We start from the raw sequence: 25,954 nt of genomic DNA, 5'->3' as shown, positions 1-25,954 counted from the left end.
ATTCAACCCTTTAACTATCATAGAGCAATTATTTAACCCTATTATTAGAGCATTTATTCAACCCTATTATTAGAACATTTATTTAACCCTGTTATTAGAGCATTTATTTAACCCTATTATTAGAGCATTTATTCAACCCTATTATTAGAGCATTTATTCAACCCTTTGACTATAATAGAGCAATTATTCAGCCCTAATATTAGAGCAATTAGTCAATGCCATAATTAGAGCATTTATTTAACCCTACTATTAAAGCATTTATTTAACCCTATTATTAGAGCATTTAATCAACCCTACTAATATAGCATTTATTCAGCCCTAATATTAGAGCAATTAGTCAATGCCATAATTAGAGCATTTATTCAACCCTACTATTATAGCATTTATTCAACCCTATTATTAGAGCATTTATTCAATGCTCTGATTAGAGCATTTATTCAACCCTATTATTAGAACATTTATTCAACCCTACTATTATAGCATTTATTCAGCCTAATATTAGAGCATTTATTTAACCCTGCTATTATAGCATTTATTTAACCCTATTATTAGAGCATTTATTTAATGCTATGATTAGAGCACTTATTCAACCCTATTATTAGAGCATTTATTAAATGCTATAATTAGAGCACTTATTCAACCCTATTATTAGAGCATTTATTTAATGCTATGATTAGTGCACTTATTCAACCCTATGATTAGAGCATTTTTTCACCCTATTATTAGAGCATTTGTTTAATGCTATGATTAGAGCACTTATTCAACCCTATTATTAGAGAATTTATTTAATGCTATAATTAGAGCACTTATTTAACCCTATTTTTAGAACATTTATTCAATGCTATAATTAGAGCACTTATTTAACCCTATTATTAGAGCATTTATTCAATGCTATAATTAGAGCACTTATTTAACCCTATTATTAGAACATTTATTCAATGCTATAATTAGAGCACTTATTCAACCCTATTATTAGAGCATTTATTCAATGCTATAATTAGAGCACTTATTCAACCCTATTATTAGAGCATTTATTCAATGCTATAATTAGAGCACTTATTTAACCCTATTATTAGAACATTTATTCAATTCTTTAATAAGAGCACTCAGTCAACCCCAGAATTAAAGAACTTGTTTAAGTTTTTTAAATATTTGCATTATAATCTGAAACCAATTTGTGCTGACCAACCCGACAGGTAAAACTTTACAGAAGATTTTACGCTCTTGTTTTGAAAGTGCAAACCATAAAAATGCTACAGAGATGCTTTCAAGATATTCCTATTATATAGATTAACTAGGTGAACATTGGTAGTTCTTATGTCATTTTGTACTTGTGGTATACATGAGTTCTGTAGAGAGAAATTTAAGTTAGTTTAGTCCTTCTCATGTCCTTCTTCAGTTCTCGTCAATATGATATTCTCAAAATAAAATTCACTCCTGAGTGCAGGTTTAATAAAAATGAAATCCAATAAAACACCAAACCACCCCACTTATCATTAAACTATACTTTGACCCCTGGAAATATAAGTTCGCGGGCTGTACAATTCTTGGTGATTTTGCGTGCATAAGCTATCTATGTTTATTTATTTATCTATGGTTACTCCCTGTAGGTGTACTGAATATTTCTACGAAACAATTTTGCCGTCAAAAATCATTTCAACTGAACACATTTTAAATTTTTATCAGCTAAATGGCAGCAAACGTGCTTTTGTTGTCAGTTCAAACATTGTCATGGATTTTCCTAAGTGTGGTTTGTATTTATTGTGCTATCAATGTTCTCCAGGAGTACACTGTAAACCACATTAAGGAGAGCTGAATACAAATTCTGTCATTAGAATAAAAGACAGTATTTAAGGTCGTCTTTCAACTTTCATGTTAAGTGGGGCCTCTAGTACTAGAGAATATAGTTTTAAATATCCTGGTTCTTAGAGATTTTAAACCAGACTATAGCTGTAGTTCATTTCATTCCCCCACCCTACCCCCTCAACATAACAAGCTTACATTTTATTGTTTTTGCTTCTTCAGAGATCCCCTTTTCCCCCTTCCCCCCTTACCCTATATTCTTCCAGACATAATATTTGTTCAATATTTCAAACTATGGAGGCTGTAAAAACTAAGCAATATAAATCTGCGAATCAGATATTTGCAACCATGTTCAGATTTATTTACATAATTAAATTTTTTATTTTTAGCGTTCATTTATTATTATAAAATATCAGATTCACAGCGGAATCCTTTAAAGGGACAGACCAGCTATGTAAGGTTGTTGAACTGAGTATGCAGTGTTGTGGAAAGCTTCTTTAGGATTCATTTGAGACATATAAAACTTTTTAAAGACCTGTAAATCCCGAGTTTGAGCGCAAAGTCGACGTTCAAAACTCCTACTTTGGGGGTGGATACGTTTTCAGAATCTGTTTTTTTTTNAAGAAATTTGTCAATAAACCAATCCTAAATTCAATTATTTCGTTTTCATCATTTCATTGAATTTCTCATTTTCATTAAATTTATTCGCAGATTTCTTCAAATTCTTCAAATGTCGTCTTTTCAATAATAATTCCAGAAAATCTGCAGAAAATCTTTGTGAATAATGAGAAACCAGAATAATGATAAAATAGAAACTAATTGAACTAATTGAACAAGATTACTTATTTTTTATGATAAGAATGATTTTTATTTTCTCAACCTGTTCTTTAACACCTAATTAATTTACTGTAGATTTTTTTTTACGTTTTATGTCGTCGTTATGTTATAATTAAAAAAACTAATTCTGAAAATTTATCCACCTTTCCAAAGTAGGAGTTTTGAACGTCGAATTTGCGCTCAAACTCAGGATTTACAGATCTTTAAAAAGTTAATGTCTCAAATGAATCCTTAAGAAGCTTTCCACAACACTGCATACTCAGTTCAACTACCTTACATAGCCGGTCACTCCCTTTAAAGCTCTGTATGATCAAGCAAGTATAGATTAAATATACCATAATTCCCTTTTTGAAAGGTGATTGTTCCTCTGCAAAATCACTTGAGCAATTCTACCGCGAAGCAATGAGGCAATTATAAGAATAAAACACTTTTAAAACCAGAAAGGGTATATCGTTGTAAATAAGGACCCCCCCCCCATATTCCCCAGAAGGGTAACACATTTTTTAACTTAAATACAGAAAAGAATGGAATGAAAAATGAGAAGAAGGCAAAGAAAGGTAAAAGAATTAGAGAGATAAAAGGAAGAATTTGATTTATTTACGTTTAGTAAGTGTAAAAAGTCATTTATTTCTAAAAATAAAAAAATTAGTGCTTTTCTCAAATAAATGATTTGGTAAATTTTATTTGCGTTTGAAAATATTAAGATTAAAATCACTTCTTTTTTATATTATAGTTTTGAGATTTATGGATAACTTATAATTTGCATTCTTTATCTTGAGCTTATCAGCATCTGTGCATCTGTTTAAAAAAAATAGACAGGTAACAGATACAGGTAACAGATATAGATAACAGATACAGGTAACAGACACAGACAACAGATACAGGAAACAGTTAAGGTTACAGATATAGATGACATATACAGCTAACAGATAAAGATAACAGTTCAGGTAACAGATAAAGATAACAGATACATGTAGCACATAAAGGTAACAGTTAAGGTAACAGATACATGTAGCATATAAAGGTAACATTTAAGGTAACAGATAAGGCAACAGATACAGGTAACAATTAAGGTAACAGATACAGGTAACAGTCAAGGTTAAAGATACAGGAAACAGTTAAGCTAAAAGATACTGGCATCAGTAAAGGTAACAGATAGAGGTGACAATTAAGGTAACTGCAGATACAGGTAACAGGTGGGAGCCCCAGAGCCCACACCCTGACTTAAACTAAAAATATGAAATTATGCATTTATTGTACAATGTACATGGTACATATATTTTCACGATTTTAAATACAAAATAAATCCAGCTTTAGTTCAAATGAAACATTAACGTTCTAAGTAACCTCTAAGAGTTGAAAGAGATGTTATAATCACTTTGTACGTCTGTACAATGTACAGTACACGTATTAAAATATGAATCATTTTATTATTCCTAATTGATCCATGTATCTGGATTATGTTCATATTTAAAGTAATATCGCGACGTTTTTTTAAAATGACCCCAATTCAACGAGTTTCATGATCGATTCACAACGGTAGACTTTTCCATCTACTAAAGTTCCAAAGTCGGTCGCACAGCTTTCTTCCGAGTCTCCACTGTGTAAATCCGAAAGTCGCTTTAGTAATAACACATTTTGAGAAGAGAAAACGAGGATTTCTTGATCATTATTGCCAACACAAAGGTGTAAAGTGAACCTTGTTAAATAGAACATGCTCCTATAGATGGTGGGTCAATTAAAATTACGTTGTAAATCCCTTAAATTTAAGTCTATAGGAGTAGCTGCATCCTATTAACAATATTATAAAGGAAAAAACACGTTTGTATGATTGTCGAATTTCAATTCTTTAACTGCACGTTACTGGGCCCTTTAAACATTTTTATACTAGTCAAATATTGTCTATTATTCACACAAGTGTCAGGACACGTATATAAGTACAAATAATAAATTATGTAAAATATTAGAAATGTAAAAAAAATATCTAACTAATAAAAGCAACAACATTTTCGAAGGATCATCAAAATAAAATATTTACAAAGCGTTATGAATAAAAACTAAAATAAAGCTATAACTGACAAAAATACGTGGCATTGTTCACGTAATTCAGGGGAAATATTGTTCACATAATTCAGGGGAAATATTGTTCACATAATTCAGGGGAAATGTTGTTCACATAATTCAGGGGAAATATTGTTCACATAATTCAGGGGAAATGTTGTTCACATAATTCAGGGGAAATATTGTTCACATAATTCAGGGGAAATGTTGTTCACATAATTCAGGGGAAATATTGTTCACATAATTCAGGGGAAATGTTGTTCACATAATTCAGGGGAAATATTGTTCACATAATTCAGGGGAAATGTTGTTCACATAATTCAGGGGAAATATTGTTCACATAATTCAGGGGAAATGTTGTTCACATAATTCAGGGGAAATATTGTTCACATAATTCAGGGGAAATATTGTTCACATAATTCAGGGGAAATATTGTTCACATAATTCAGGGGAAATATTGTTCACATAATTCAGGGGAAATATTGTTCACATAATTCAGGGGAAATATTGTTCACATAATTCAGGGGAAATATTGTTCACATAATTCAGGGGAAATATTGTTCACATAATTCAGGGGAAATATTGTTCACATAATTCAGGGGAAATATTGTTCACATAATTCAGGGGAAATATTGTTCACATAATTCAGGGGAAATATTGTTCACATAATTCAGGGGAAATATTGTTCACATAATTCAGGGGAAATATTGTTCACATAATTCAGGGGAAATATTGTTCACATAATTCAGGGGAAATATTGTTCACATAATTCAGGGGAAATATTGTTCACATAATTCAGGGGAAATATTGTTCACATAATTCAGGGGAAATATTGTTCACATAATTCAGGGGAAATATTTTTTAAAAAATCTCCATAAAAGTGAAAGCTGTTTGAAAAATGCTTATATAATAAGAAATAGCAAAACCAATATGGCGATTACATTTTACAAGAAACTTTTCTTTCTTTCAGTCAAGAAATATGTCTGAACCATTAAAGCTTATTTTAACTAATCAATTTTCAAGTTTTTAGATTCTTTCTTCTAAAATTCAACTTCTTGTTATTATTCCATCTTGGAAGTGTGTCTTTCTTTAGATTCAATGTGTTCATGAATTCTTTAATCTGGGTTCAACAGTTTAACAGATTTCGGACTTGATTGATTATCCGGAATTCCGGAGTTTTGATCCTGTTGAAATCTAGTTATTGTTATTTCATTCCGAAATTTTGAAATTCGGATTTTTCCGATTTTTATTATTTGAATTGTTAGGCAAGGTAGAGTTTAAACTACTCTGGTTCCTGGAATTTTTTAACTATTTCTAGAAGACTGATGTAGGTTCCGATAATACATCCCAGGAGTCCCACTAGGAAGATAAAACTGTTCTTCAAAGATCTGAAAAAAAACATTTATTTAAAGAATTATTTTTTGAAATGCTAAAACTTTGATTAACAAATTAAATTTTGCGGAAAATATTGTAATTTACCTAAATATACATTTAGTTCTAGTATCTGTACTCCAGTTAGCACTTGTCTCTGAAATAAAATAATCAATGACTAAATAAAAATTCAATTAAGATCAAATATTTCTATATTCGTCTATTCAATATTTGCCAAAACGGTTAAACCGATCAGAGCTAAAAACTTTAGAATGGTGGATATCGAGGTTAATGCTTCATTCTATTTTTCTCTACTATATCCAAGAAAGAACGGTTTAAGAAGAAAATCAAAAGTGTGTCCATTGGATACTCAGATTAAGTAATCGGGATTAAGGATAACTCATTCTAAAGTTTTCAGAGCGGAAAACTTTACAATGATGGATATCGAGATCGATGCTTAATCTCCCCTTTTTCTTAATCTCCAGATTAAACAATACTTGTTCTCCTCTTATTATTAATCTCCAGATTAATTAACGGATCGGGATTAAGGATATCACATTCTAAAGTTTTCAGCTCAGGATCAACTATTTTGTAGGACCTCACAGTCACATGACTCCTGCAAAAGTAAACAGCAGGTCGGAATTTAAAGTTTTGCATCTAATAATGTTCCATTTTCAAAAGTTGTTTAGAAAATCCATCAGAGAAACTGAAAACAATACAAGATTGGATCTTTTAGTTAAACTAGGCTTCTATGGAGCTTTGCGCCCATCTTCTATTTCAATTGCGAACATGTTTTCTTTGTATACATTGTAAAACAAAAACAAACAAAAATTTCGCGGATTTTATAAAGAAATTTTTGTTTAATTTAAAAATTTTGAAAAATCGAATTTTGTTAGAGGTAATTTTTTAAAAATTTAATCATCCATAAACCTTCCCTGGGGTCACGTGAGGTCCCACACAAAATTTGTGCCCGATCGGTTCAGCCGTTTTGACGTTTGTTGGATACACACAAACACCCAGAAAGACAAGCTAAATTGTATATAGATGATGTACGTGAAGAAAAGATTGGGTGTATGTTTGTTTGTTAGTAATTGTGTGTTTGTTTAGGAACGACGACGCTCTTGAACAACAATAAGAAGAATCTGATTTTCTCTTTAAATTAGAGGGTTTCTAAACTCGTATCTGAAACTAACCTATGAGAGCTGGTGCCATCAGTGAGAGTGTGGACATCTTCACAGCACCAAGCAGGGACACTAGCAGATCAAGCCAAGGTACAGTTGCAGCCAGTCCCACTAAACAATAAAGGAGCTGTTCGCATTTTGGGGTTGGTTTAGGGGTAACGTTCATAGAACCTTATCAAATTTGTTCACAACATTTTTAAAAAGAGAAACCCCAAAGTGAAATTAATATTTTGAATATAAATTGTAAATCCAAGAAATTTTTCTTTGTGACAATTCTTAAATTCAAAAGAAGTTCATGGACCTTGACATTTTTCCTAATTTGTTTAGTAATTTATGCTGAAAAATATTTAAGATAAAGCTAAAAATAATATTTGGCAGAGGGAATTGTTTTTAAATTTGTTTTAAGATGTTTTTTTTGTTATTTTGAGTACAAGTATTTACGAAAAAACACAAGGATCTATAAGATCCTCTGATATTAAAAATTTTCTTTTTTTTCTTTTAAATCAGTACACAACTGTACAGCATATTGTATTTTGTAAGTGGAACCGTACATACATACATGTAAATACATTGAGTAGAATCCTGGTAGTGTATTCAGCAGGCATGTACAATCTCTCCGGTACATAGGGTTTAATTAGGTTCGGTCCTATTATATCCATCACTACATAGAACTGAAGAGCGTAGGAGAAAAATATTGCCAAACTAAAATATTTCTTATTCTTTATTTTATAGATTTCGAATCGCTAAGGTGTCATCTGTATCAAATCAAATATGATTAGAAATAAACTTTATGATGACAGATTATTAAATTGCAGATGTAACAGTATTGTACATGACAAGGAAAGGAATATACCATGACTAGATAATAATATCCCTGAACATGACTAGATAATAAGAATATCCCTGAACATGACTAGATAATAAGAATATTCCTGAACATGACTAGATAAGAATATCCCTGAACATGACTAGAAAATAAGAATATTCCTGAACATGACTAGATAATGATATCCCTGTACATGACTAGATAATAAGAATATTCCTAAACATGACTAGATAATAAGAATATTCCTGATCATGACTAGATAATAAGAATATCCGTGATCATGACTAAATAATAAGAATATATCTAAACATGACTATATAATAAGAATATTCCCGAACATGACTAGATGATATGAATATTCCTGAACATGACTAGATAATATGAATATCCCTGAACATGACTACATAACAAGAGTATCCCTGAACAGGACTAAATAATAAGAATATTCCTGAACATAACTAGATAATAAGAATATTTCTGAACATGAATAGATAATAAAAATATTCCTGATCATGACTAGATAATAAGAATATCCCTGAACATAACTAGATAATAAGAATAGTCCTGAACATGACTAGATAATAATATCCCTGAAAATGACTAAATAATAATATCCCTGTACATGACTAGATAATAAGAATATCCCTGAACATGACTAGATAATAAGAATATTCCTGAACATGACTAGATAATAATATCCCTGTACATGACTTGATAATAAGAATATTCCTAAACATGACTAGATAATAAGAATATATCTAAACATTATAGATGTTAGGAATATCCCTGAACATGAATAGATAAAAAGAATATTCCTGAACATGACTAGATAATAAGAATATCCCTGAACATGACTAGATAATAATATCCCTGAACATGACTAGATAATAAGAATATTCCTGAACATGATTAGATAATAATAATATTGCTGAACATAGCTAGATAATAAGAATATTCCTGAACATGACTAGATAATAAGAATATTCCTGAACATGACTAGATAATAAGAATATTCCTGAACATGACTAGATAATAAGAATATTTCTGAACATTACTAGATAATAAGAATATTCCTGAACATGACTAGATAATATGAATATTCCTGAACATGACTAGATAACAAGAGTATCCCTGAACAGGACTAGTTAATAAGAATATTTCTGAACATGAATAGATAATACAAATATTCCTAATCATGACTAGATAATAAGAATATTCCTGAACATAACTAGATATTAAGAATATTTCTGAACATGAATAGATAATAAAAAATATTCCTGATCATGACTAGATAATAAGAATATCCCTGAACATGACTAGATAAGAAGAATATTCCTGAACATGACTAGATAATAAGAATATTCCTGAACATGACTAGATAATAAGAATATTCCTGAACATGATTATATAATTAGAATATTCCTAAACATGACCAGATAATAATATTGCTGAACATGACTAGATAATAAGAATATTCCTGAACATGACTAGAGCTGACTGAGCTAATGGTGAGTCTGCAGGAAGGTTTAGGGTTATACTACTCTCTACATCATCACCGTACTAAATAAACAAAATAACAGAATACTACACCAGGCTTAAAAAACTGTAAAATAGAAAGACGACATTTACGCAATCATGCGTTTTTTTATATTGGTCAGGGCATCGTATACAGTAAAAACAGTATAATCGTCGTCTATCCAATCCGCGGTTTTGTTGGTCTCACTGTATATGTATAAAGTAAATTGTAATGGGAATTTTGGTTCTACAATATTTAGCCGACATTTCCAGGCTATACTAAGGAGAAATTAGGAGTTTACTGTATTTTCAATTAAAACTGTGGAATTAGGATATATAGGAATTATATTCAGCGTGTCATCCATCGCAAATTCAAGTAAATTTTAAGTTATAATCAAATCCTATATAGTTACAATTAAAACATCTTTTTAATTTACAGCCATGGAAAAGAAAAAAAATTGGAATTTCGATTAAAGAATCGATTGAAACATATATCTATGGCTAAAGTTAAATGTTCAAATTAACTTGAAATTTAACAATGTTAGAAAATTATGATTTTATTCGTATGTTTTTAATAAAAATATAAAATACCTTAAGATATCCAAAGAATCCCATGCTGAAAAAAAATAAATTATTAAAGATAAACAATAAAAAAGTATTCGTTCAAAGGTAACATATTCATCAATAGTTTAAAATATTAACAATTGTGAGTGTGACAGAACTAAAAAGACTATACCAAGACGTTTTAAAAAATTACCCTCAGTTTCTAGCGTGGCGTTTCTGATTCACAACGGTACCCTTCATATCAGGTTTCTGATTCACAACGGTACCCTTCATATCAGGAAGATATCGTCGTTGTTCTAACGAATTGTGTTTAATTCCTCAATTGTTTCAGGATATTCTCGTAGCATATAAATTCGAATGTTACTTTCATAGAGACACCGAAATTGAAAAATATAAATAACTTCTAGATCAGGTAAATGTGTGTTGAGAATCGGACATGCCTCTCTATGAAAGTAGAGTCAATTGAAATGACGTTTTCAGTTCCTAAAGTTTATGTTTAGAACAAAATTTATTTCTTACCAAATAAAAGTTCCATATCAACATTGGGAGAATATTTCTATATTTGTCGAGCTAAATCAATTAGGTTTATTGTACTGTGAAATTTTAGATGGAAAATACGTAAAAGCAGTATTCACTTAAAATGGAGTGTTCGCGAAAAATGAAAGAGGCTTTCGTCGAAAAATTTTTGCTGGCGATTGCTACTAATCTTACTTCTATCTGTTGCGTCTATAAGGAGAAAATTGTTAAAATCGACTCATACAAATTTTAGAAGGTTGCAATATTCGACTAGGAAGGTAAACAAATTTCTTTAATTCCAAACAAATCATTGAGATATTTATACTACCTATAATCACCGATTTTTTTCGACGTATTCGTATATAGTTGAGATTTCATTATATATTTTATTTGTTTAATATACATACAATTCACAAAAAACGACGATTTTTTGTCCGCTAGGTGTCTTTCCCACGTGGAACCATGCAGAAACATCGAGAGCAGTGACACCTGTCGGTCAACTTTTGTAGAAAAATCGAACGAAACTTGAAAACAACGTTAAGTTATGTCTTGTAAGTTGTACCACTACCAACCATATTATATTAATAGAAATAAATTCAATTGTTTAAAAAAAATATTGTAATTTTCTATTTTAATCGCAATTCACATTTGGAATAATTTTAGAAGATGAAATACCTAATATAAAGACAAGCAATTATAACCATCGAAGTATTGAGTACACCATTAAATCCAAGCATAGCCTAGAAATAGATTTATAGCTGGATTATATAGATAGATTACATAGATGGATAAGATAGCTAGATTAGATAGCTCATAGATAGATAGCTAAATAGATAGCTAAATTAGAAAAGATAGCTAGATTAGATGAATTGAATAGATAGATTGGATAGCTAGATTAAATAGCTAGATTACATGGATTGAAAAGATAGAATTAGACAGCTAGATTAGATAGCTATATTTGATAGCTAGATTAGATAGCTAGAATAAATGGATTGATTGGATAGCTAGATATATAGCTAGATAGATAGCTAGCTTAGAAAGCTTAATTAGATAGATTGCTAGATTAGATGGATAGATTAGATGGATAGATTAGATGGATAGAGTAGATGGATAAATTAGATAGCTAGATTAGATTTCAGAAGGATTGCATAAGGATTGCATCGGAATTGCACCAGGATTGCATCAGGATTGCATCAGGATTGCATCAGGATTGCATCAGGATTGCATCAGGATTGCATCAGGATTGCATCAGGATTGCATCAGGATTGAATCAGGATTGTATCAGAATTGCATCGGGATTGCATCAGGATTGCATCAGGATTGCATCAGGATTGCATCAGGATTGCACCAGGATTGCATCAGGATTGCATCAGGATTGCACCAGGATTGCATCAGGATTGCATCAGGATTGCATCAGGATTGCATCAGGATTGCATCAGGATTGCATCAGGATTGTATCAGAATTGCATCGGGATTGCATCGGGATTGCATCAGGATTGCATCAGGATTGCATCAGGATTGCACCAGGATTGCATCAGGATTGCATCCGGATTGCATCCGGATTGCATCAAGATTGAATCAGGATTGCATCAGGATTGCACCAGGATTGCATCAGGATTGCATCCGGATTGCATCAGGATTGCATCAGGATTGAATCAGAATTGCATCAGGATTGCATCAGGATTGCATCAGAATTGCATCAGGATTGCATCAGGATTGCATCAGGATTGCATCGGGATTACATCAGGATTACATCAGGATTGCATCAGGATTGTCGAAGGGTTGCCGAAGGATTGCAGAAGGATTGCAGAAGGATTGCAGAAGTATTGCAGAAGGATTGCATAAGGATTGCAAATGAATTGCAAAAGGAGTGCAAAAAAATTCCAAAGGATTGTTCAAGGATTGCAAAATATTTTACCTTTTTTGTCGTCATCTGATTTTCTATTGGTAAAACCACACTTATTCCTTCGAATGCAAAAATTGCAGTTCCGAAGAAAATTGGGAAATTTGCCGCACTGAAACAAAAGTACATTGTTAAGAAGTGCAGTGTCACATGTAAAGGGAAATTTGCCGCACTGAAACAAAAGTACATTGTTAAGAAGTGCAGTGTCACATGTAAAGGGAAAAATTCGACCGACAAGAAACACCTATAAATGTTTACAAAACTTTTTAAATATTCGGATGTTTAAATTGTCTTGTAGCCGTGTTGACTGATTTAAGAAAATGTTTCATGGATTCTATAAACCTAACTTGAGAACCTAGATTCTATTCCTACTTTGAGAACCAAGGTTATAATCCTACCTCAAGAACCAAGCTTCTAATCTTACCATGAGAACCATGAAGTTAATTCTACCTTGAGAAACAAGGTTCTAATCCTACCATGAGAACCAAGGTTCTAAACCTACCTAGAGAATAAACGTTCTAAAACTACCTAGAAAATCAAGGTTCTAAGCCTACCTAGAGAACCAAGGTTCTAAACCTACCTAGAGAACCAAGATTCTAAACCTACTTAGAGAACCAAGATTATAAACCTACCTAAAGAACCAAGGTTTTACTCCTACCTAGAGAACCAAGGTCTAGTGTCCGAGCTGGGTAATGGAGTAGCAAATATAAAGTAGAATATTATACCTAAATGTTAAGATAATTAAGGTTGTGGCGCAATTGTCGTATGCTAGAGGGAGGGGAGGGTGGTTCTTGTGTTAGGTTTGAAATTTAAAACGCACCGAAATTCCCTATTATAGGGTTATTTTAGACTTTTTTTTAGAGAAACCTGTAATTTTCACCATTTCTAACATTTTTATATGGTAAATTTACAATTACTTAATTTACGGGGGTGGTGCGCCTCCCCCCCCCCCTATTGGGGACTATGATGGTAGGGTATTGTGTGGTGCACTGTACACAGCATTTATTTCAATATAATATTATTTCATTGTTGTGATGTACGGAAAAACGGCTTCAACATATTTTTAATTTCTTTGTAATCAATCCTTTATAAATCCTCTAAAAAAGAAAACACCCCCTTTATAAATCCTCTAAAAAAGAAAACACCCACTTTAATGCTAATTTCAAATAATTACCGTATATCCAAATACGTACAGGGTGTCCCAATTAACATTGAAATTTAAAGATGACATAAAAATCGTCTTCGAATTCGGTTTCCAATAATGGACATAGGTTAATAAGTATATAAAAAAGTTTTTATATCTTATACATATATAGGTTAATTCAAATGTGGTGTACCTATCTTTGAAATTGACGAAAATATTAAATGTTTGAACAATTTTGTTGTTTTTACTTGGACTTGGGACAGATTTCTCAATTTGAAAAGCAAAAATGGTAGACTATATTTTGGAATTCCCAAACCTCTTCATTTTCTTTATAAACTGTTTTAATTTGAATACTACTAAAATTGTGTTGACGTGATAAAGACGATATAGAAGTTTTTCATTGGAACACTCCGTATTTAAATATTTAAAATATATATATATATATATTACCTAAACCCACAAATTCCAGTATATTTGCTACAACGGATAGCGGAGACAAATATTTCAAATTCCTACAAATATACAAACTCTTCATTCATCAGAAGCAAAATATTAAATTCTGTAATTATGCTTAATTAAAACAAACTTAGCTTTAAATTCATATTTTATTTTGAAGCTAATTTAATCAGAGCTGAAAACTTTAGATATTAAGTTTAAGGATATCTTATTCTAAAGTTTTAAGCTCAGGTCTGTTTTTGGTCTAATAATCATAAGTTTTGACTAATTAAAGAAAGATATTTTGCTTGCTAGGTATCAACCACTATTGTAACTATTTCGTGGTCCTCACATCAAACAATAATAAAAGTATAAAAATTTTGTGGAAAATATCTTTTTAAAACTTGTTTTTTCCCCCCAGATGGTTAATTTGATGTTTTATTTGAATTTTCATACAAATTATTTTGGCAGAGCCCGCGGTTTAAACAATTTGGAAAAATAAGACTCAGGTATAAGCTGTCAACGAGACTAATTTGGGACTTGAACTTTCGGATTTAGGTTGCAACTTATCTTCATGCCTGGAATTTGCGGATTTGAGGGATTTGATTAGAATCAGGCTCGCAAGGTCTAACTCCATAAATGTGCCTATAACCATAAGCTGGCAGCTGTCGAATACGTGATACAAGCTATCGTCAGCTGATTCACAAGATTCAGCCTATAACTGGGTTTAAGGAATTAAGACCGCGGGCTCGAAATTTACTTATTTCTACCTGACACAGCAAGTCAGAATAACTGGTATTAGAAGTATTGCAATATAGATTCGATAATTCCACCCAGGACTTAAATAGGTCTCAACAATCTAAGCAAGAATTGAATTAAAAGAGTCTGAAATTTCAAGTGACCTTCTACTGTAAAAAAAAGAGGGACATGTCCGATTTACACCGGTACCCTTAAAACTTTTATCTTATCAATAACCAAGATAATTCAGAGAGAAACCAAAATTTAAAATAATTAATTTTCAAAGAAAGAAGAATGGAAAAGACTATGCATTCGTAATAAGACAAAGTTTTGGAGGGTACCAAGCTGTAGATCGGACATACCACTTGAAACTCCGACTACCTTGAGTCCTTTTCAGAAAATTAAAAATATTTATGAAAATATTTAAGTTTTCTAAAAACTTACCGGAAGAATATTCTGTGCCACGAAAAGAATATAAACAGCGTTGCTGCCTATCTGAGACATACAGAGGAACAGGTTTATTAGACGACCGAAAAATTTGGCGGATTTAGCCCACCAACCCCCAGCATCATTGAACGCAGCCTGTCATATAAATTGTCATTTTTTAGAAATCGATCAAATAAAAATAAAAAATAATATCAAGGATATCTAAAATGGTTGAGAATGTAATTCTGAATTATAAACAATACATGGGGACGACAGTGATATAATTTGGCTCTACAATTTCGTGTCAATCTGATAGAATTAGCTATTTCTTCTCAGAATTAAGAGCAAAAGTTTAGCATTGAATATCACTTCAATAGAATATTAGAAAGATAAAAATTACTAAAAATATTCTGCATGTAATATTTGGACAATTAGGTTTTTGAGGCTGAAAAGTGTCGAAGCTAATTTTTGAGTGTTTTTTAACTGATAAAGATTTATTTGTAATGTTTAAAAAAAATAAGATAGGTTTTATGGGCTGTGAAAAATGTAAAGGCTAAAAATGGGCATTTTTAAGCATCTTTTTAATTCGCGCTGATTTTTGACATCCTTTATGTTTGACTATATCTTTTAATCTTTTTTTGAAAAGTGTCCTTTATTTGTATACCATATTTTAGGGAAATCAAATTAATCAAATCGTTACGCCGGAAAATACTTGCGGATCCAGGGAATTAAGTCTTTGCCACAAATTCTGATTTTTTATCCTTATATCTTTGACGTTAGATATTTGAAACTATTAATTCTGTTATATCAAATAAACTAAGTTTGAATTGAAATATAAAGGTTAACACTAAATCAGGTTGCAAAAAAATAGGGATTAGTAAAAGACTCAATTTCTTTGCACTAAAAATTGAAAATTATTTGTAAGTTCAAGCAGTGTGCTTGGCGCAACAAAATTCCAGGTAAAATAAAGGGACAACTCACCTCAGCAGTATCAGCATAGTCTAGAAATCGCACTCCGTCCCTTTTCAAATTATATTATTAATACTATTAAAATGTCAAACAATAAGTATTATTTTATTCTTTACTTCTTTCATTTCATTTAATATAAATCACTGTTCTCCAATTTCAACAAGATAAATAAAAAAAAGTTTATTTATAAAAAATACTTTTTATCCACCATTTTATGTGAGGAAATAACTAGAGTGTGCATACAGTGAATAGTTATCAGAGCAACCAGAACCATTCCTAGTTTGTAAACATTATTTTTCAATATTTAGACAATTTAGATATTTTTCAGTATTTGGACAATTTAGATATTTTTCAATATTTAGACAATTTAGATATTTTCAATATTTAGACAATTTGCAAATTTTCAATATTTAGACAGTTTAGATATTTTTCAATATTTAGACAACTTAAATATTTTTCAGTATTTGGACAATTTACATATTTTTCAATTTTTAGACAATTCAAATGTTTAGACAATTTAGAAATTTTTAATATTTAGACAATATTCTGATATTTTTTAATATTTTGACAAGTTAGATATTTTTCAATTTTTTGAAAGTTATGTTTTTTTAAGAAACTGAATCTGAATTTTTACCAATATTTTAGAAATCATAAAACATTCATCTAAACTAAAGCTCATGACAAATCCTATGGTTTTTAAGTATTTATTGAATAATAATGAAAATGTAAAGGCATTTTTTGTTTGAAAAATAATGGTTTTCCTAGAACTCCTCCCAATAGACCTGCATTGCTCATTGCTATAGGCATTGTTAAAACGCCAATTCCTAAAAAAATTAATTAAAATTAAATTTAAAAATTTCAGTATACATTCAGCTTTCAGAGAAGTAACACTGGGTCTTGATAGGCGCTTCTAACAGTATTCAGAGATACAGGGTGAGAGAGAGAAAATGGCAAACTAGGGAAACTTTAGCCAGGGGGGGGGATATACCCCTTCACACAAATGGAAAAGAAAAAACGGAACTCTCTGAAGTTTTCTTGATTGAATAGAAGAATAAAAATGCTAAAGTAAAAAGAATAGTTTTACCAATGTTTCCTTTCAGAAGATGAATAATAGTTTCCGTGTTCCTAAAAATACAAACTTTATAAAACAAAAATGAAAATGTTGTAAAATATTTGACCAAACGAAAGGGTATCAATTATCAAGACTATTGAGGCGTATACAGGGTTAACATTTTGTAGACAAGAGGGAGCTCCCCTTGAAATTTCTTTTCATCCTTTTTTCTTTTTAAGAACAGCATAAAATGTTGGGTTGTTCAGATAAAAATATGCCAAAGCCATCTAGCAAAATAATAGTGTGATACAGTAATGAATCATTATTAGAACTAGTTTTACTTTGTTTTAGCTGATGTACCCAGCGTTGACCGTGGACATTTTTTTTCATTTTGTAAAGAAAAGATTCTTTACAAAAATTCAGCCAATTTGGTCCAGCCGTTTGGCCAGCTTTAGTCAGGTAACATATTTATATATATATACTAATATATAAATATATAAGTATATAATATATAAATATATAAGTATATAATATATAAATATACAAATAATATATATATGAGCGGAGAGTTGAATTATATGAACTTACGAGATAGTGTGTCCTAACAACTCCTCCTCCTCCTCCTCTCCTTCTAAAATCTACAGAAAATAAAATTTTTATGAATTTGAAAGTAAAATTTTAAAGGTCCGTCATGCGAATAGAGGTCTTAAAATAATAATATCAAAACTAAAGGAGGGCGCTATAACAGTATGGTTACATTCTACACTGTGTCGTGTAAGGACGGCCCATTCTCTGATAAAAACGTTCAAACGAACTTGATTTTTAATTCCTAACATCGAAGGAAATTAAAAACGATCGGTTTTTTTTACTTAACAAACAAATTTTCGAAAAGATTTGGAAAAACTATCTTTTTTTTTACTGAACGAACGACTTTTCATACAAAATTTAGAAAAAACGATCATGATTTTACCGAAAGAACGATCAATTATACTGAAAGATTGTTCAGTGATAAAACAAACGAAATAGATGATGGAAAATGAACGGCCATTTTGAGAACGAACAAAATCATTTTTTTAACGATTGAAAAAATGAACGATATGGATTTTGAACATACAGGGTTACCCACAAAGGACAAGATTTCAAAGACTGTAAGGAATTCAAACTGTATTTTACCTTATATTCATGATTTAACAGCAATTGTAAACCTATTAGGACTAGATATCATCATTTCGGCTACACTTGAATAAATTCCGCTTGCTTCGCCCAGTAACGCAGACATTTAAAAAAACAAACAAAAAAAACAAGCGAAACATATTTTTCGTCCAATTTTTTATTTGGGCATCAAAGATAGAAGATGGAATTTTTAGTTAAGATCAATAAGTAAATTGACAATATATAAAGTTGACAAAAATGTAAATTGACTGGATGTAGATTGACAAGTGTTCTAATCGTATCGTACATATTGTATAAACGAAAATATATCGTATCATATCGTATCATATCGTATCATATCGTAAATATATCGTATCATATCGTATCTACATTTGAAAACATTCGTCCCTTCAATAATAAAATTCAGGCGGTTCAAGTTTAGGTGGGTAAACATGCATCTTGGCGGAAAAGAAGTTGAACCAGCAATGCTTAGTTCGACTACTTATCTCATTCATAAGATCCGAACCGAGAACTGACCTCTGTGTATTCGTCCTCTGATAGTAAATGTGATGTTTCGCTGGGTCCTGAACTCATTAACCTTATACAAAATATTATGGAAACAAAAATAGGGCCATTTCATGAATTGGCGTGGATAATATTCTTAAACTTATTTGTCATGCGTTGAGAGATCTTGAAAAGTGGGCAATCAATTTAGATGCATTTAACATGAAAAGATATTTTTTTAACGAAAATTGATATCTTCTCCGAAAATATATTTCATTTATTTGGATAAAATTCTAACATTTATAATCAACAGTTATCTTAAAGAGGAAATTGGTCTTAAAAGTGAATTTTAGATTAAAAGAAACCGGTGTTTTTAAATGCAAAATAAGATAAGAAGTTTTTGTAAATTTTTTCTTGTTATCATTGAAAATATAAATATCTTTACAGTAATTTCAATAAAATTGATGTCTTAGAGCATAATAATTTTGCAAAGAAAATCTATATCTATCTCTTTGTGTATCTATGCTTTTTGACAGATTGATGTAAATCAAAATTGAAATCGAAAGTAGTCTTAATTGTATTGATATAATCGCATACCACTATACGAAAACGATTAAATAATATTCTATACGTATATGTATGTAACTAGTCCATTTGTTTGTATCTAAAAATTTCAAATTTTAGAAAAGTATTCTAAATGAATCGTTTTTATAAAAAGAGGCGTAAAGTGTAAATGGAAATTATACAACTTTCATAAAAGAAATATTCATATTTCACCTTTTTCTAAGATCTGATGTAGAAATAGTTCGGCGGCCAAATCGTTCAACCTCCTCCAAAATATGCTCCGTAGTAGAGACGGTCCTTTTTCGGCGGCCATGGTGCTCTGGCCTGAATTAAAGGGATTTAAAAAAGAATACACTGTAATAATGAGAGCTAGAGGTTAAAATTTCAGATTATATCCACCGAAAAATCTAGATGAAATTCAATTCCTCAATTGAAGACGACAGAATTAAAATACAGGGTGTTCTACGAAACATGACAATTGGTAAATAATTTAAACTGTCTTCTTACATCATTTGTTCAGTTGTTTGATACCAATACTAAAAATTAATATATAGCAGTCACATAATAAAATTGATTTCAAAGCAAAGTAAATTTGAGTAAAAGATTTTTTAACAAGATTAAAATTGCCAAAACGTCTTAAATAACTAATACAGTATATAAAAGAAGACATTCCAAACTATTTACCAACTGTCATGCTTCGTTGGACACCCAGTATCTGATATCTCCGATAACTCCTTTTCCAGATCTATGATTTGAATAATATTTTTACCTATTATGATGAAGATGGGTGTCAGAGCTATACCTTTTCATTATTTCAATTTCTATTAATAAACATGTGTTTACGGGCCTTTAAATTTGAAACAAAGGGGTCAGTGTACCAATCCATTACATTGTACGGTGTACGTACAGCCTGTACAATTTGTACACGCCAGGTGCCAGGACAAAAAAAATACGTATGCCATCAGGGGCATTTACAGGAATTCTCGGACCTGAAACCCCCTGGAAACCATAGATTTCGCTCCTCCCGGAGGGGGGGTGGGTGAGCCCCATAGCCCCCCCCCTGTATAGGTCTATGTATACTATTCACGACGTTTAGCTCGGTCTCTCTTCACTTATAACAAAGACTCCTTATCTCGCAAGTTAATCTCCCACAAATCTGAGACATTTCTAAGAACATCAGAAATTGGAAAAACATTTAAATCGGATTTGCTCCCAAATTTTGAAAATCGATACGTTTTTGATTTTAATTTTGAAAATCGACACGTTTTTAATCTAAATTTTGAAAATCGACATTTTTTATTTAAATTGACATTAATTCTGTAAAATAAGCACTAAAAAACTTGCATCTATAGAATTATAGCAAAATTGGATTCTTCCAAGGATGGAAATATGTTTTTAGATCCCGAGATTCAGACAAAATCTTTAATCTCTGAAACTTTAACATTTATTCACAATCATGCCATGTTGACTTTACATCAAGTTATCATCAACTTCAACNGATTTTGAAATCTCACTACCGCCAATACCAGAGTTTGAAAATAAAAGTTGAAATTATATATTCTCATTTTGGAATTTCAAATCTCACTACTGCAAAAACCTCTAGTTTGAAAGTATTTACATTTTCTGATTTCGAAAAAAAGGCATTTAAAAGAAAATGTACAAAAACTAGCTTTTAAACCTTCAATACCATTTTCTTTTTAAAAAAAAAACATAAAATTTTCGCTCAAAAAGAAGGCATTTTATACAAACACTTGGGAGACCGGGTTTCACAAATAGGGTTCAGCAATCTTGTAAATTTTAATATATTTTTATAGCAATATTGTACATATTATTAGTATTATTTTTATAGAAATATTGTACATGTGGTTAGTATTTTTTTTTATAGAAATATTGTACATGTGGTTAGTATTATTTTATAGAAATATTGTACATGTGGTTAGTATTATATTATAGAAATATTGTACATGTGGTTAGTATTATTTTTTAGAAATATTGTACATGTGGTTAGTATTATTTTTATAGAAATATTGTACATATTATTAGTATTATTTTTATAGAAATATTGTACATGTGGTTAGTATTATTTTTATAGAAATATTGTACATATGGTTAGTATTATTTTTATAGAAATATTGTACATGTGGTTAGTATTATTTTTATAGAAATATCGTACATGTGGTTAGTATTATTTTTCTTCTTTATTTTCTATCTTTTTAAAAATAAATCTAGACAAAGTAACTGAACCCCCCCCCCACTGCAAAAAAAACGCTATTGTTCCGATAGACATATCTATAACATTCAAAGAAAAAAATACAGTTAGTCTGTTAGATATATTGCACACTTTGTGCGGTATAATAATAGCTGCTTTCTTTATAATGAATGTTGTTTCCTTCAACGAACACGTTTTGTGATGCATCAATAGTATCTATATTTATATCGCAAAGAATGTGCAATATAGAGAACTGTAGTTTTTCCGTAAAATGGATAGCGTTTTTTAAAGTGCAAAAAAGAAACTCGGTAGTTTCGTTCAACGATGCTCTTTCAAATGTTCCGGCTCAGAAGTCAGTAGTACTTGGCAAGGAAAAAGTTAAACTATTAATTTAGTTTATAGAGTAAATCTGTTACTTGTGTGTGTTTAGTTTATAAAAAAAAACTTTATGATTAAAGGGACTGTAGGCGTAATTTCAAATGGCCCTCCATTCAAATGTGACAATGTCCAATTCACGACTGTACCCTTAAAAGTATGACTTAAAATAAACTTAAACTTTGAAAACTGGTTAATTTTCAATTAAAGTTTTCTACAAAACTGACAATTGTGCATTGTTTGGGCAAGAAAACAAACAGAAATTATCAATTCTAAACTTAAAACAACGACAATATCTTCTACTTTAGTGATAAGATGTAGATTACAAGGATATCGGATATTACATGGAGGGTCACTGAAGGAGGGTTGTAAAATATGTTTAGTGTAATTAAATTTGTAAGAAATCTATCTATGATATTAATGTAATAAAATTTGCTACCATGATCAATACAATCTGTATTATCTATTTTATCTATGTTCATATTGACCCGGACCGGCCATTCCGGTCAGTTCTATTTACCTGTATTAATAAATTAGTGATGTATGAATCATTGTTTTAAACGGACGTGCATAGAGCCTTGAGTTTTGGCTAGAGATATAGAGCCTTGAGTTTTGGCCAGAGATAGAGTTAGTGAGACTGAAACTAGTCTAAGAGTCAAGTAATCTTGGGACCTAGATTTATTACATTAATAACCTTTATTCAAAATGTGAATATTAAAAAAATCACAAATCGTGTCATAAATGACGTAAAAAGAAATTTATTATTGGTATACATTAGGAAGAAATAGTTTAATAACAAAATCAATCATGGATGAATGAAGATATTATTTTGAAATGATTGTAGGATATTGTAGGATGTTGTAGGATATTGTAGGATATTGTAGGATATTTTATGTATGATTGTGGGATATTGTAGGATATTTTATGTATGATCGTAGAATATTGTAGGATATTTTATGTACGATTGTGGGATATTACAGGATCTATTATGTATAGATTGTAGGATATTGTAAGATATTGTTAGATATTTTATGTATGATTGTAGAATATTGTAGGATATTTTATGTATGATTGTGGGATATTACAGGATATCTTATGTATTGATTGTAGGATATTATAGTATATTGCTGGATATATTATGTTTTGACTGTAGGATACTGTAGGATATTGTAGGATATTGTAGGATATATAATTCATTGATTGTAGGTTATTTACTAATTTCTAACTTCACCCTCTTATAGCTTTTAAAGTAAACTGAAGTGTAAAGTGTACAGTGTACACAATAAAACAATTCAAAATTAAAGTACACTTACAGCCAATTATAAATTAACGTACTCATTGAACTGTAGACTGTAAAGTACAGGTCAATTCAGATTTCAGGAAATCACTCCTCCATTATACTTCAAATCCACGAAATCCTCCAAATCCTCGATTTTCTCAAAATCCTTCAAATCCTCGAAATCTTGTATACCTTCTAATCTTCACTTACCCCCCCCCCCCTCAAAAAAAAGGATTTTGTAATTAAGTTATTAATTACCCGACCTTTTAGTATCTTAAAACTCCGAACATAAAATGCAGTCCTTAAATCAGGGAATTGTATCTAACATTCGTAATTTTTTTCTGACGCTTCATGAGCATACTTATAGATTTATTTTCGAAACTGAGGAGCAGTGGTCAATATGGTCTTATATCTAAGAAATACACGGTCTAATGTTAACTTTTTTATCTCTGATTACCAATTGAGGAGCAAAACACGTTTGGAGCACTGTAGACTGACATTCTTGTACTGGTTCGGATCAAGCTACTTTTAAACTTATAAACTTTAAAAATATCACAAAACCCCTGTGCTATAAATTTTGATTTTATATTATTTCCATTTCATTTCATCTACATGATATTCATCTTTTAAAGCAGGTTATAGAGACATTAGGACTAAGTAGGACTAAATTTGAATAATTGATATTTCAAAAAGTTTTTAGTTTGAAACTGGACCAAAACTTTTGTAACAAGAGATTACTTAACTTTACATTACTTTAAACTTACTGTACTGAACAGTACTGTACTGTACCGTACTGTAATGTACTGAGCTGTATTGTGCTGTACTGTACTGTACTGTACTGTACTGTACTGTACTGTACTGTACTGTACTGTACTGTACTGTACTGTACTTCACTGTACTGTACTATAGTGTTCTGTAGTGTACTGTACTGTACTGTGCTTTACTGTACTGTACTTTACTTTACTGTACTGTACTGTACTTTACTGTACTGTACTTTACTTTACTGTACTGTACTGTACTTTACTGTACTGTACTGTACTTTACTGTACTGTTCTGTACTGTACCTGGATTCCTGAGAAGGAAGATGATGCTCAAGTTGTCCAACACTGCTCATTTTATTTCTTAAAATTGAAGTCTTACAGTGATCTCCAGAATCTTTTGAAACCTTTCAGTTTCTTCTTTCAAAACAAAGTTTAAACTTGCAGTGATCTTTCAGCATAAAGTTGAGTATTATAAAGGTTTCCAGTATAATCTCAGGAAGGGAAACTATTTTCAAAATGATAGCTGCAGCTTATTTTGAAAATTTGAGCTATTTATTATTAAGGATAATATAGCTTGAGTCTGAATAATATTTGAAATAAAATATTCATTACAATATTGTTTCCATGCAGTCTTTTTTTACCATTTATTTTTAGATTAAAATTTTTTAACAACATTTTTAAAAGAGCAGTGAATTTTTCCTCTGACTTGTATCTTCTTTTTAACTGATCTGCAGTTTTTAGATTTGCCACCAATGTCTGACTCAACTGATTGAAGGTTCAGGTTCAAACATAAATTCATTGCTCAATATTCTTACAGGTTGGAGAAAAAAATTCACTGCGGGTTTGAAAATTCTGAGGATATCTATTGTAAGAATTCCGCCTTAATAATGACAAATGGGATAAGAAAGGTTAGGAAAGGAGTGGATATTTTCGACAAAAGAATGTTGGTTCTTGCACACCCATCAGTATTCTAATGCAAGGTTTACAAAGTTCCTGTCTCTATCCAGGGTTTACAGAGTTCCTATCTCTATCCAGGGTTTACAAAGTTCCCATCTCTATCCAGGGTTAACAGAGTTCCTGTCTCTATCCAAGGTTTACAGAGTTCCGTCTCTATCCAGGGTTTACAGAGTTCCAGTCTCTATCCAGGGTTTACAGAGTTCCGTCTCTATCCAGGGTTTTACTGAGTTCCCATCTCTGTCCAGGATTTACAGAGTTCCCGGCTCTATCCAAGATTTACAGAGTTCTCTATCCAGGGTTTACAGAGTTCCTGTCTCTATCCAGGGTTTACAGAGTAACTGTCTATATCCAAGGTTTACAAAGTTCCCATCTCAATCCAAGGTTTACTGAGTTCCCGTCTCTATATTTTCCTTTTTTCTGGCAAAAGGGAGAGGAAAGAAAAGCATAGAGAAACCCCTTCTTTTTGCACTATTTTCTTTTTTTCTAAGCTTCCATGAAAAAAATAATTACCCTAATCGAAAGTGAATAAAGAATGTAAAACTATTAAAATTCTTTTTTTCCCGAAAAAAATTTAATTGTTTCGAGGTCAAAGTTGTAACTAAACTAGAACATACATATCTATACACACACATGTCAACTGACTGAATTTAATAGAAAGACAGATCACATGATTTTTAGATTCAGGTTTCATTATGCTTTAAATAGTTCAGAGATCCCCATGTAACAGGGGAATTGAGTATAAGGAAGTTGTCTTTTACCAACGCAGCAGTTGTTCTTGACATACAATGTATCCCAAAGATACGAAATATAACT

The 25,954-nt window shown here is 30.9% G+C and overlaps 1 protein-coding gene across 2 annotated transcripts; it reads right to left on the bottom strand.

Annotated features, from left to right (window-relative positions):
* Nucleotides 1-3,878: 3,878 nt before the first annotated feature.
* Nucleotides 3,879-24,568, bottom strand: LOC111714125 (proton-coupled amino acid transporter 1). 2 transcript variants are annotated; one of them, XM_023489170.1, is made up of 20 exons: nt 24,488-24,568; nt 19,774-19,884; nt 19,030-19,090; nt 17,929-17,978; nt 17,374-17,414; nt 17,051-17,113; nt 16,487-16,565; nt 16,302-16,341; nt 15,339-15,476; nt 14,927-15,015; nt 14,172-14,233; nt 13,236-13,302; nt 12,593-12,689; nt 11,350-11,414; nt 10,186-10,210; nt 9,557-9,639; nt 7,813-7,955; nt 7,266-7,364; nt 6,181-6,229; nt 3,879-6,089 (listed from the first exon to the last, which is right to left on the bottom strand). In XM_023489170.1, exons 1-20 carry the CDS (start codon nt 24,535-24,537, stop codon nt 5,984-5,986), a joined length of 1,518 nt encoding a protein of 505 aa, XP_023344938.1. In that variant the 5' UTR covers nt 24,538-24,568; the 3' UTR covers nt 3,879-5,983. The 2 variants fall into 2 exon arrangements, with proteins under 2 accessions (XP_023344938.1, XP_023344937.1); XM_023489169.1 differs by lacking the exon at nt 24,488-24,568 and adding an exon at nt 20,330-20,692.
* Between the last annotated feature and the right edge of the window lie 1,386 nt (nt 24,569-25,954).

This window comes from Eurytemora carolleeae, unplaced genomic scaffold (genome assembly GCF_000591075.1).
Source record: "Eurytemora carolleeae unplaced genomic scaffold, Eaff_2.0 scaffold1499, whole genome shotgun sequence".
Taxonomy (NCBI): domain Eukaryota; kingdom Metazoa; phylum Arthropoda; class Copepoda; order Calanoida; family Temoridae; genus Eurytemora; species Eurytemora carolleeae.
The sequence above is the reverse complement of the archived record's forward strand: the minus strand, read 5'-3'. Positions and strand labels throughout refer to the sequence as shown.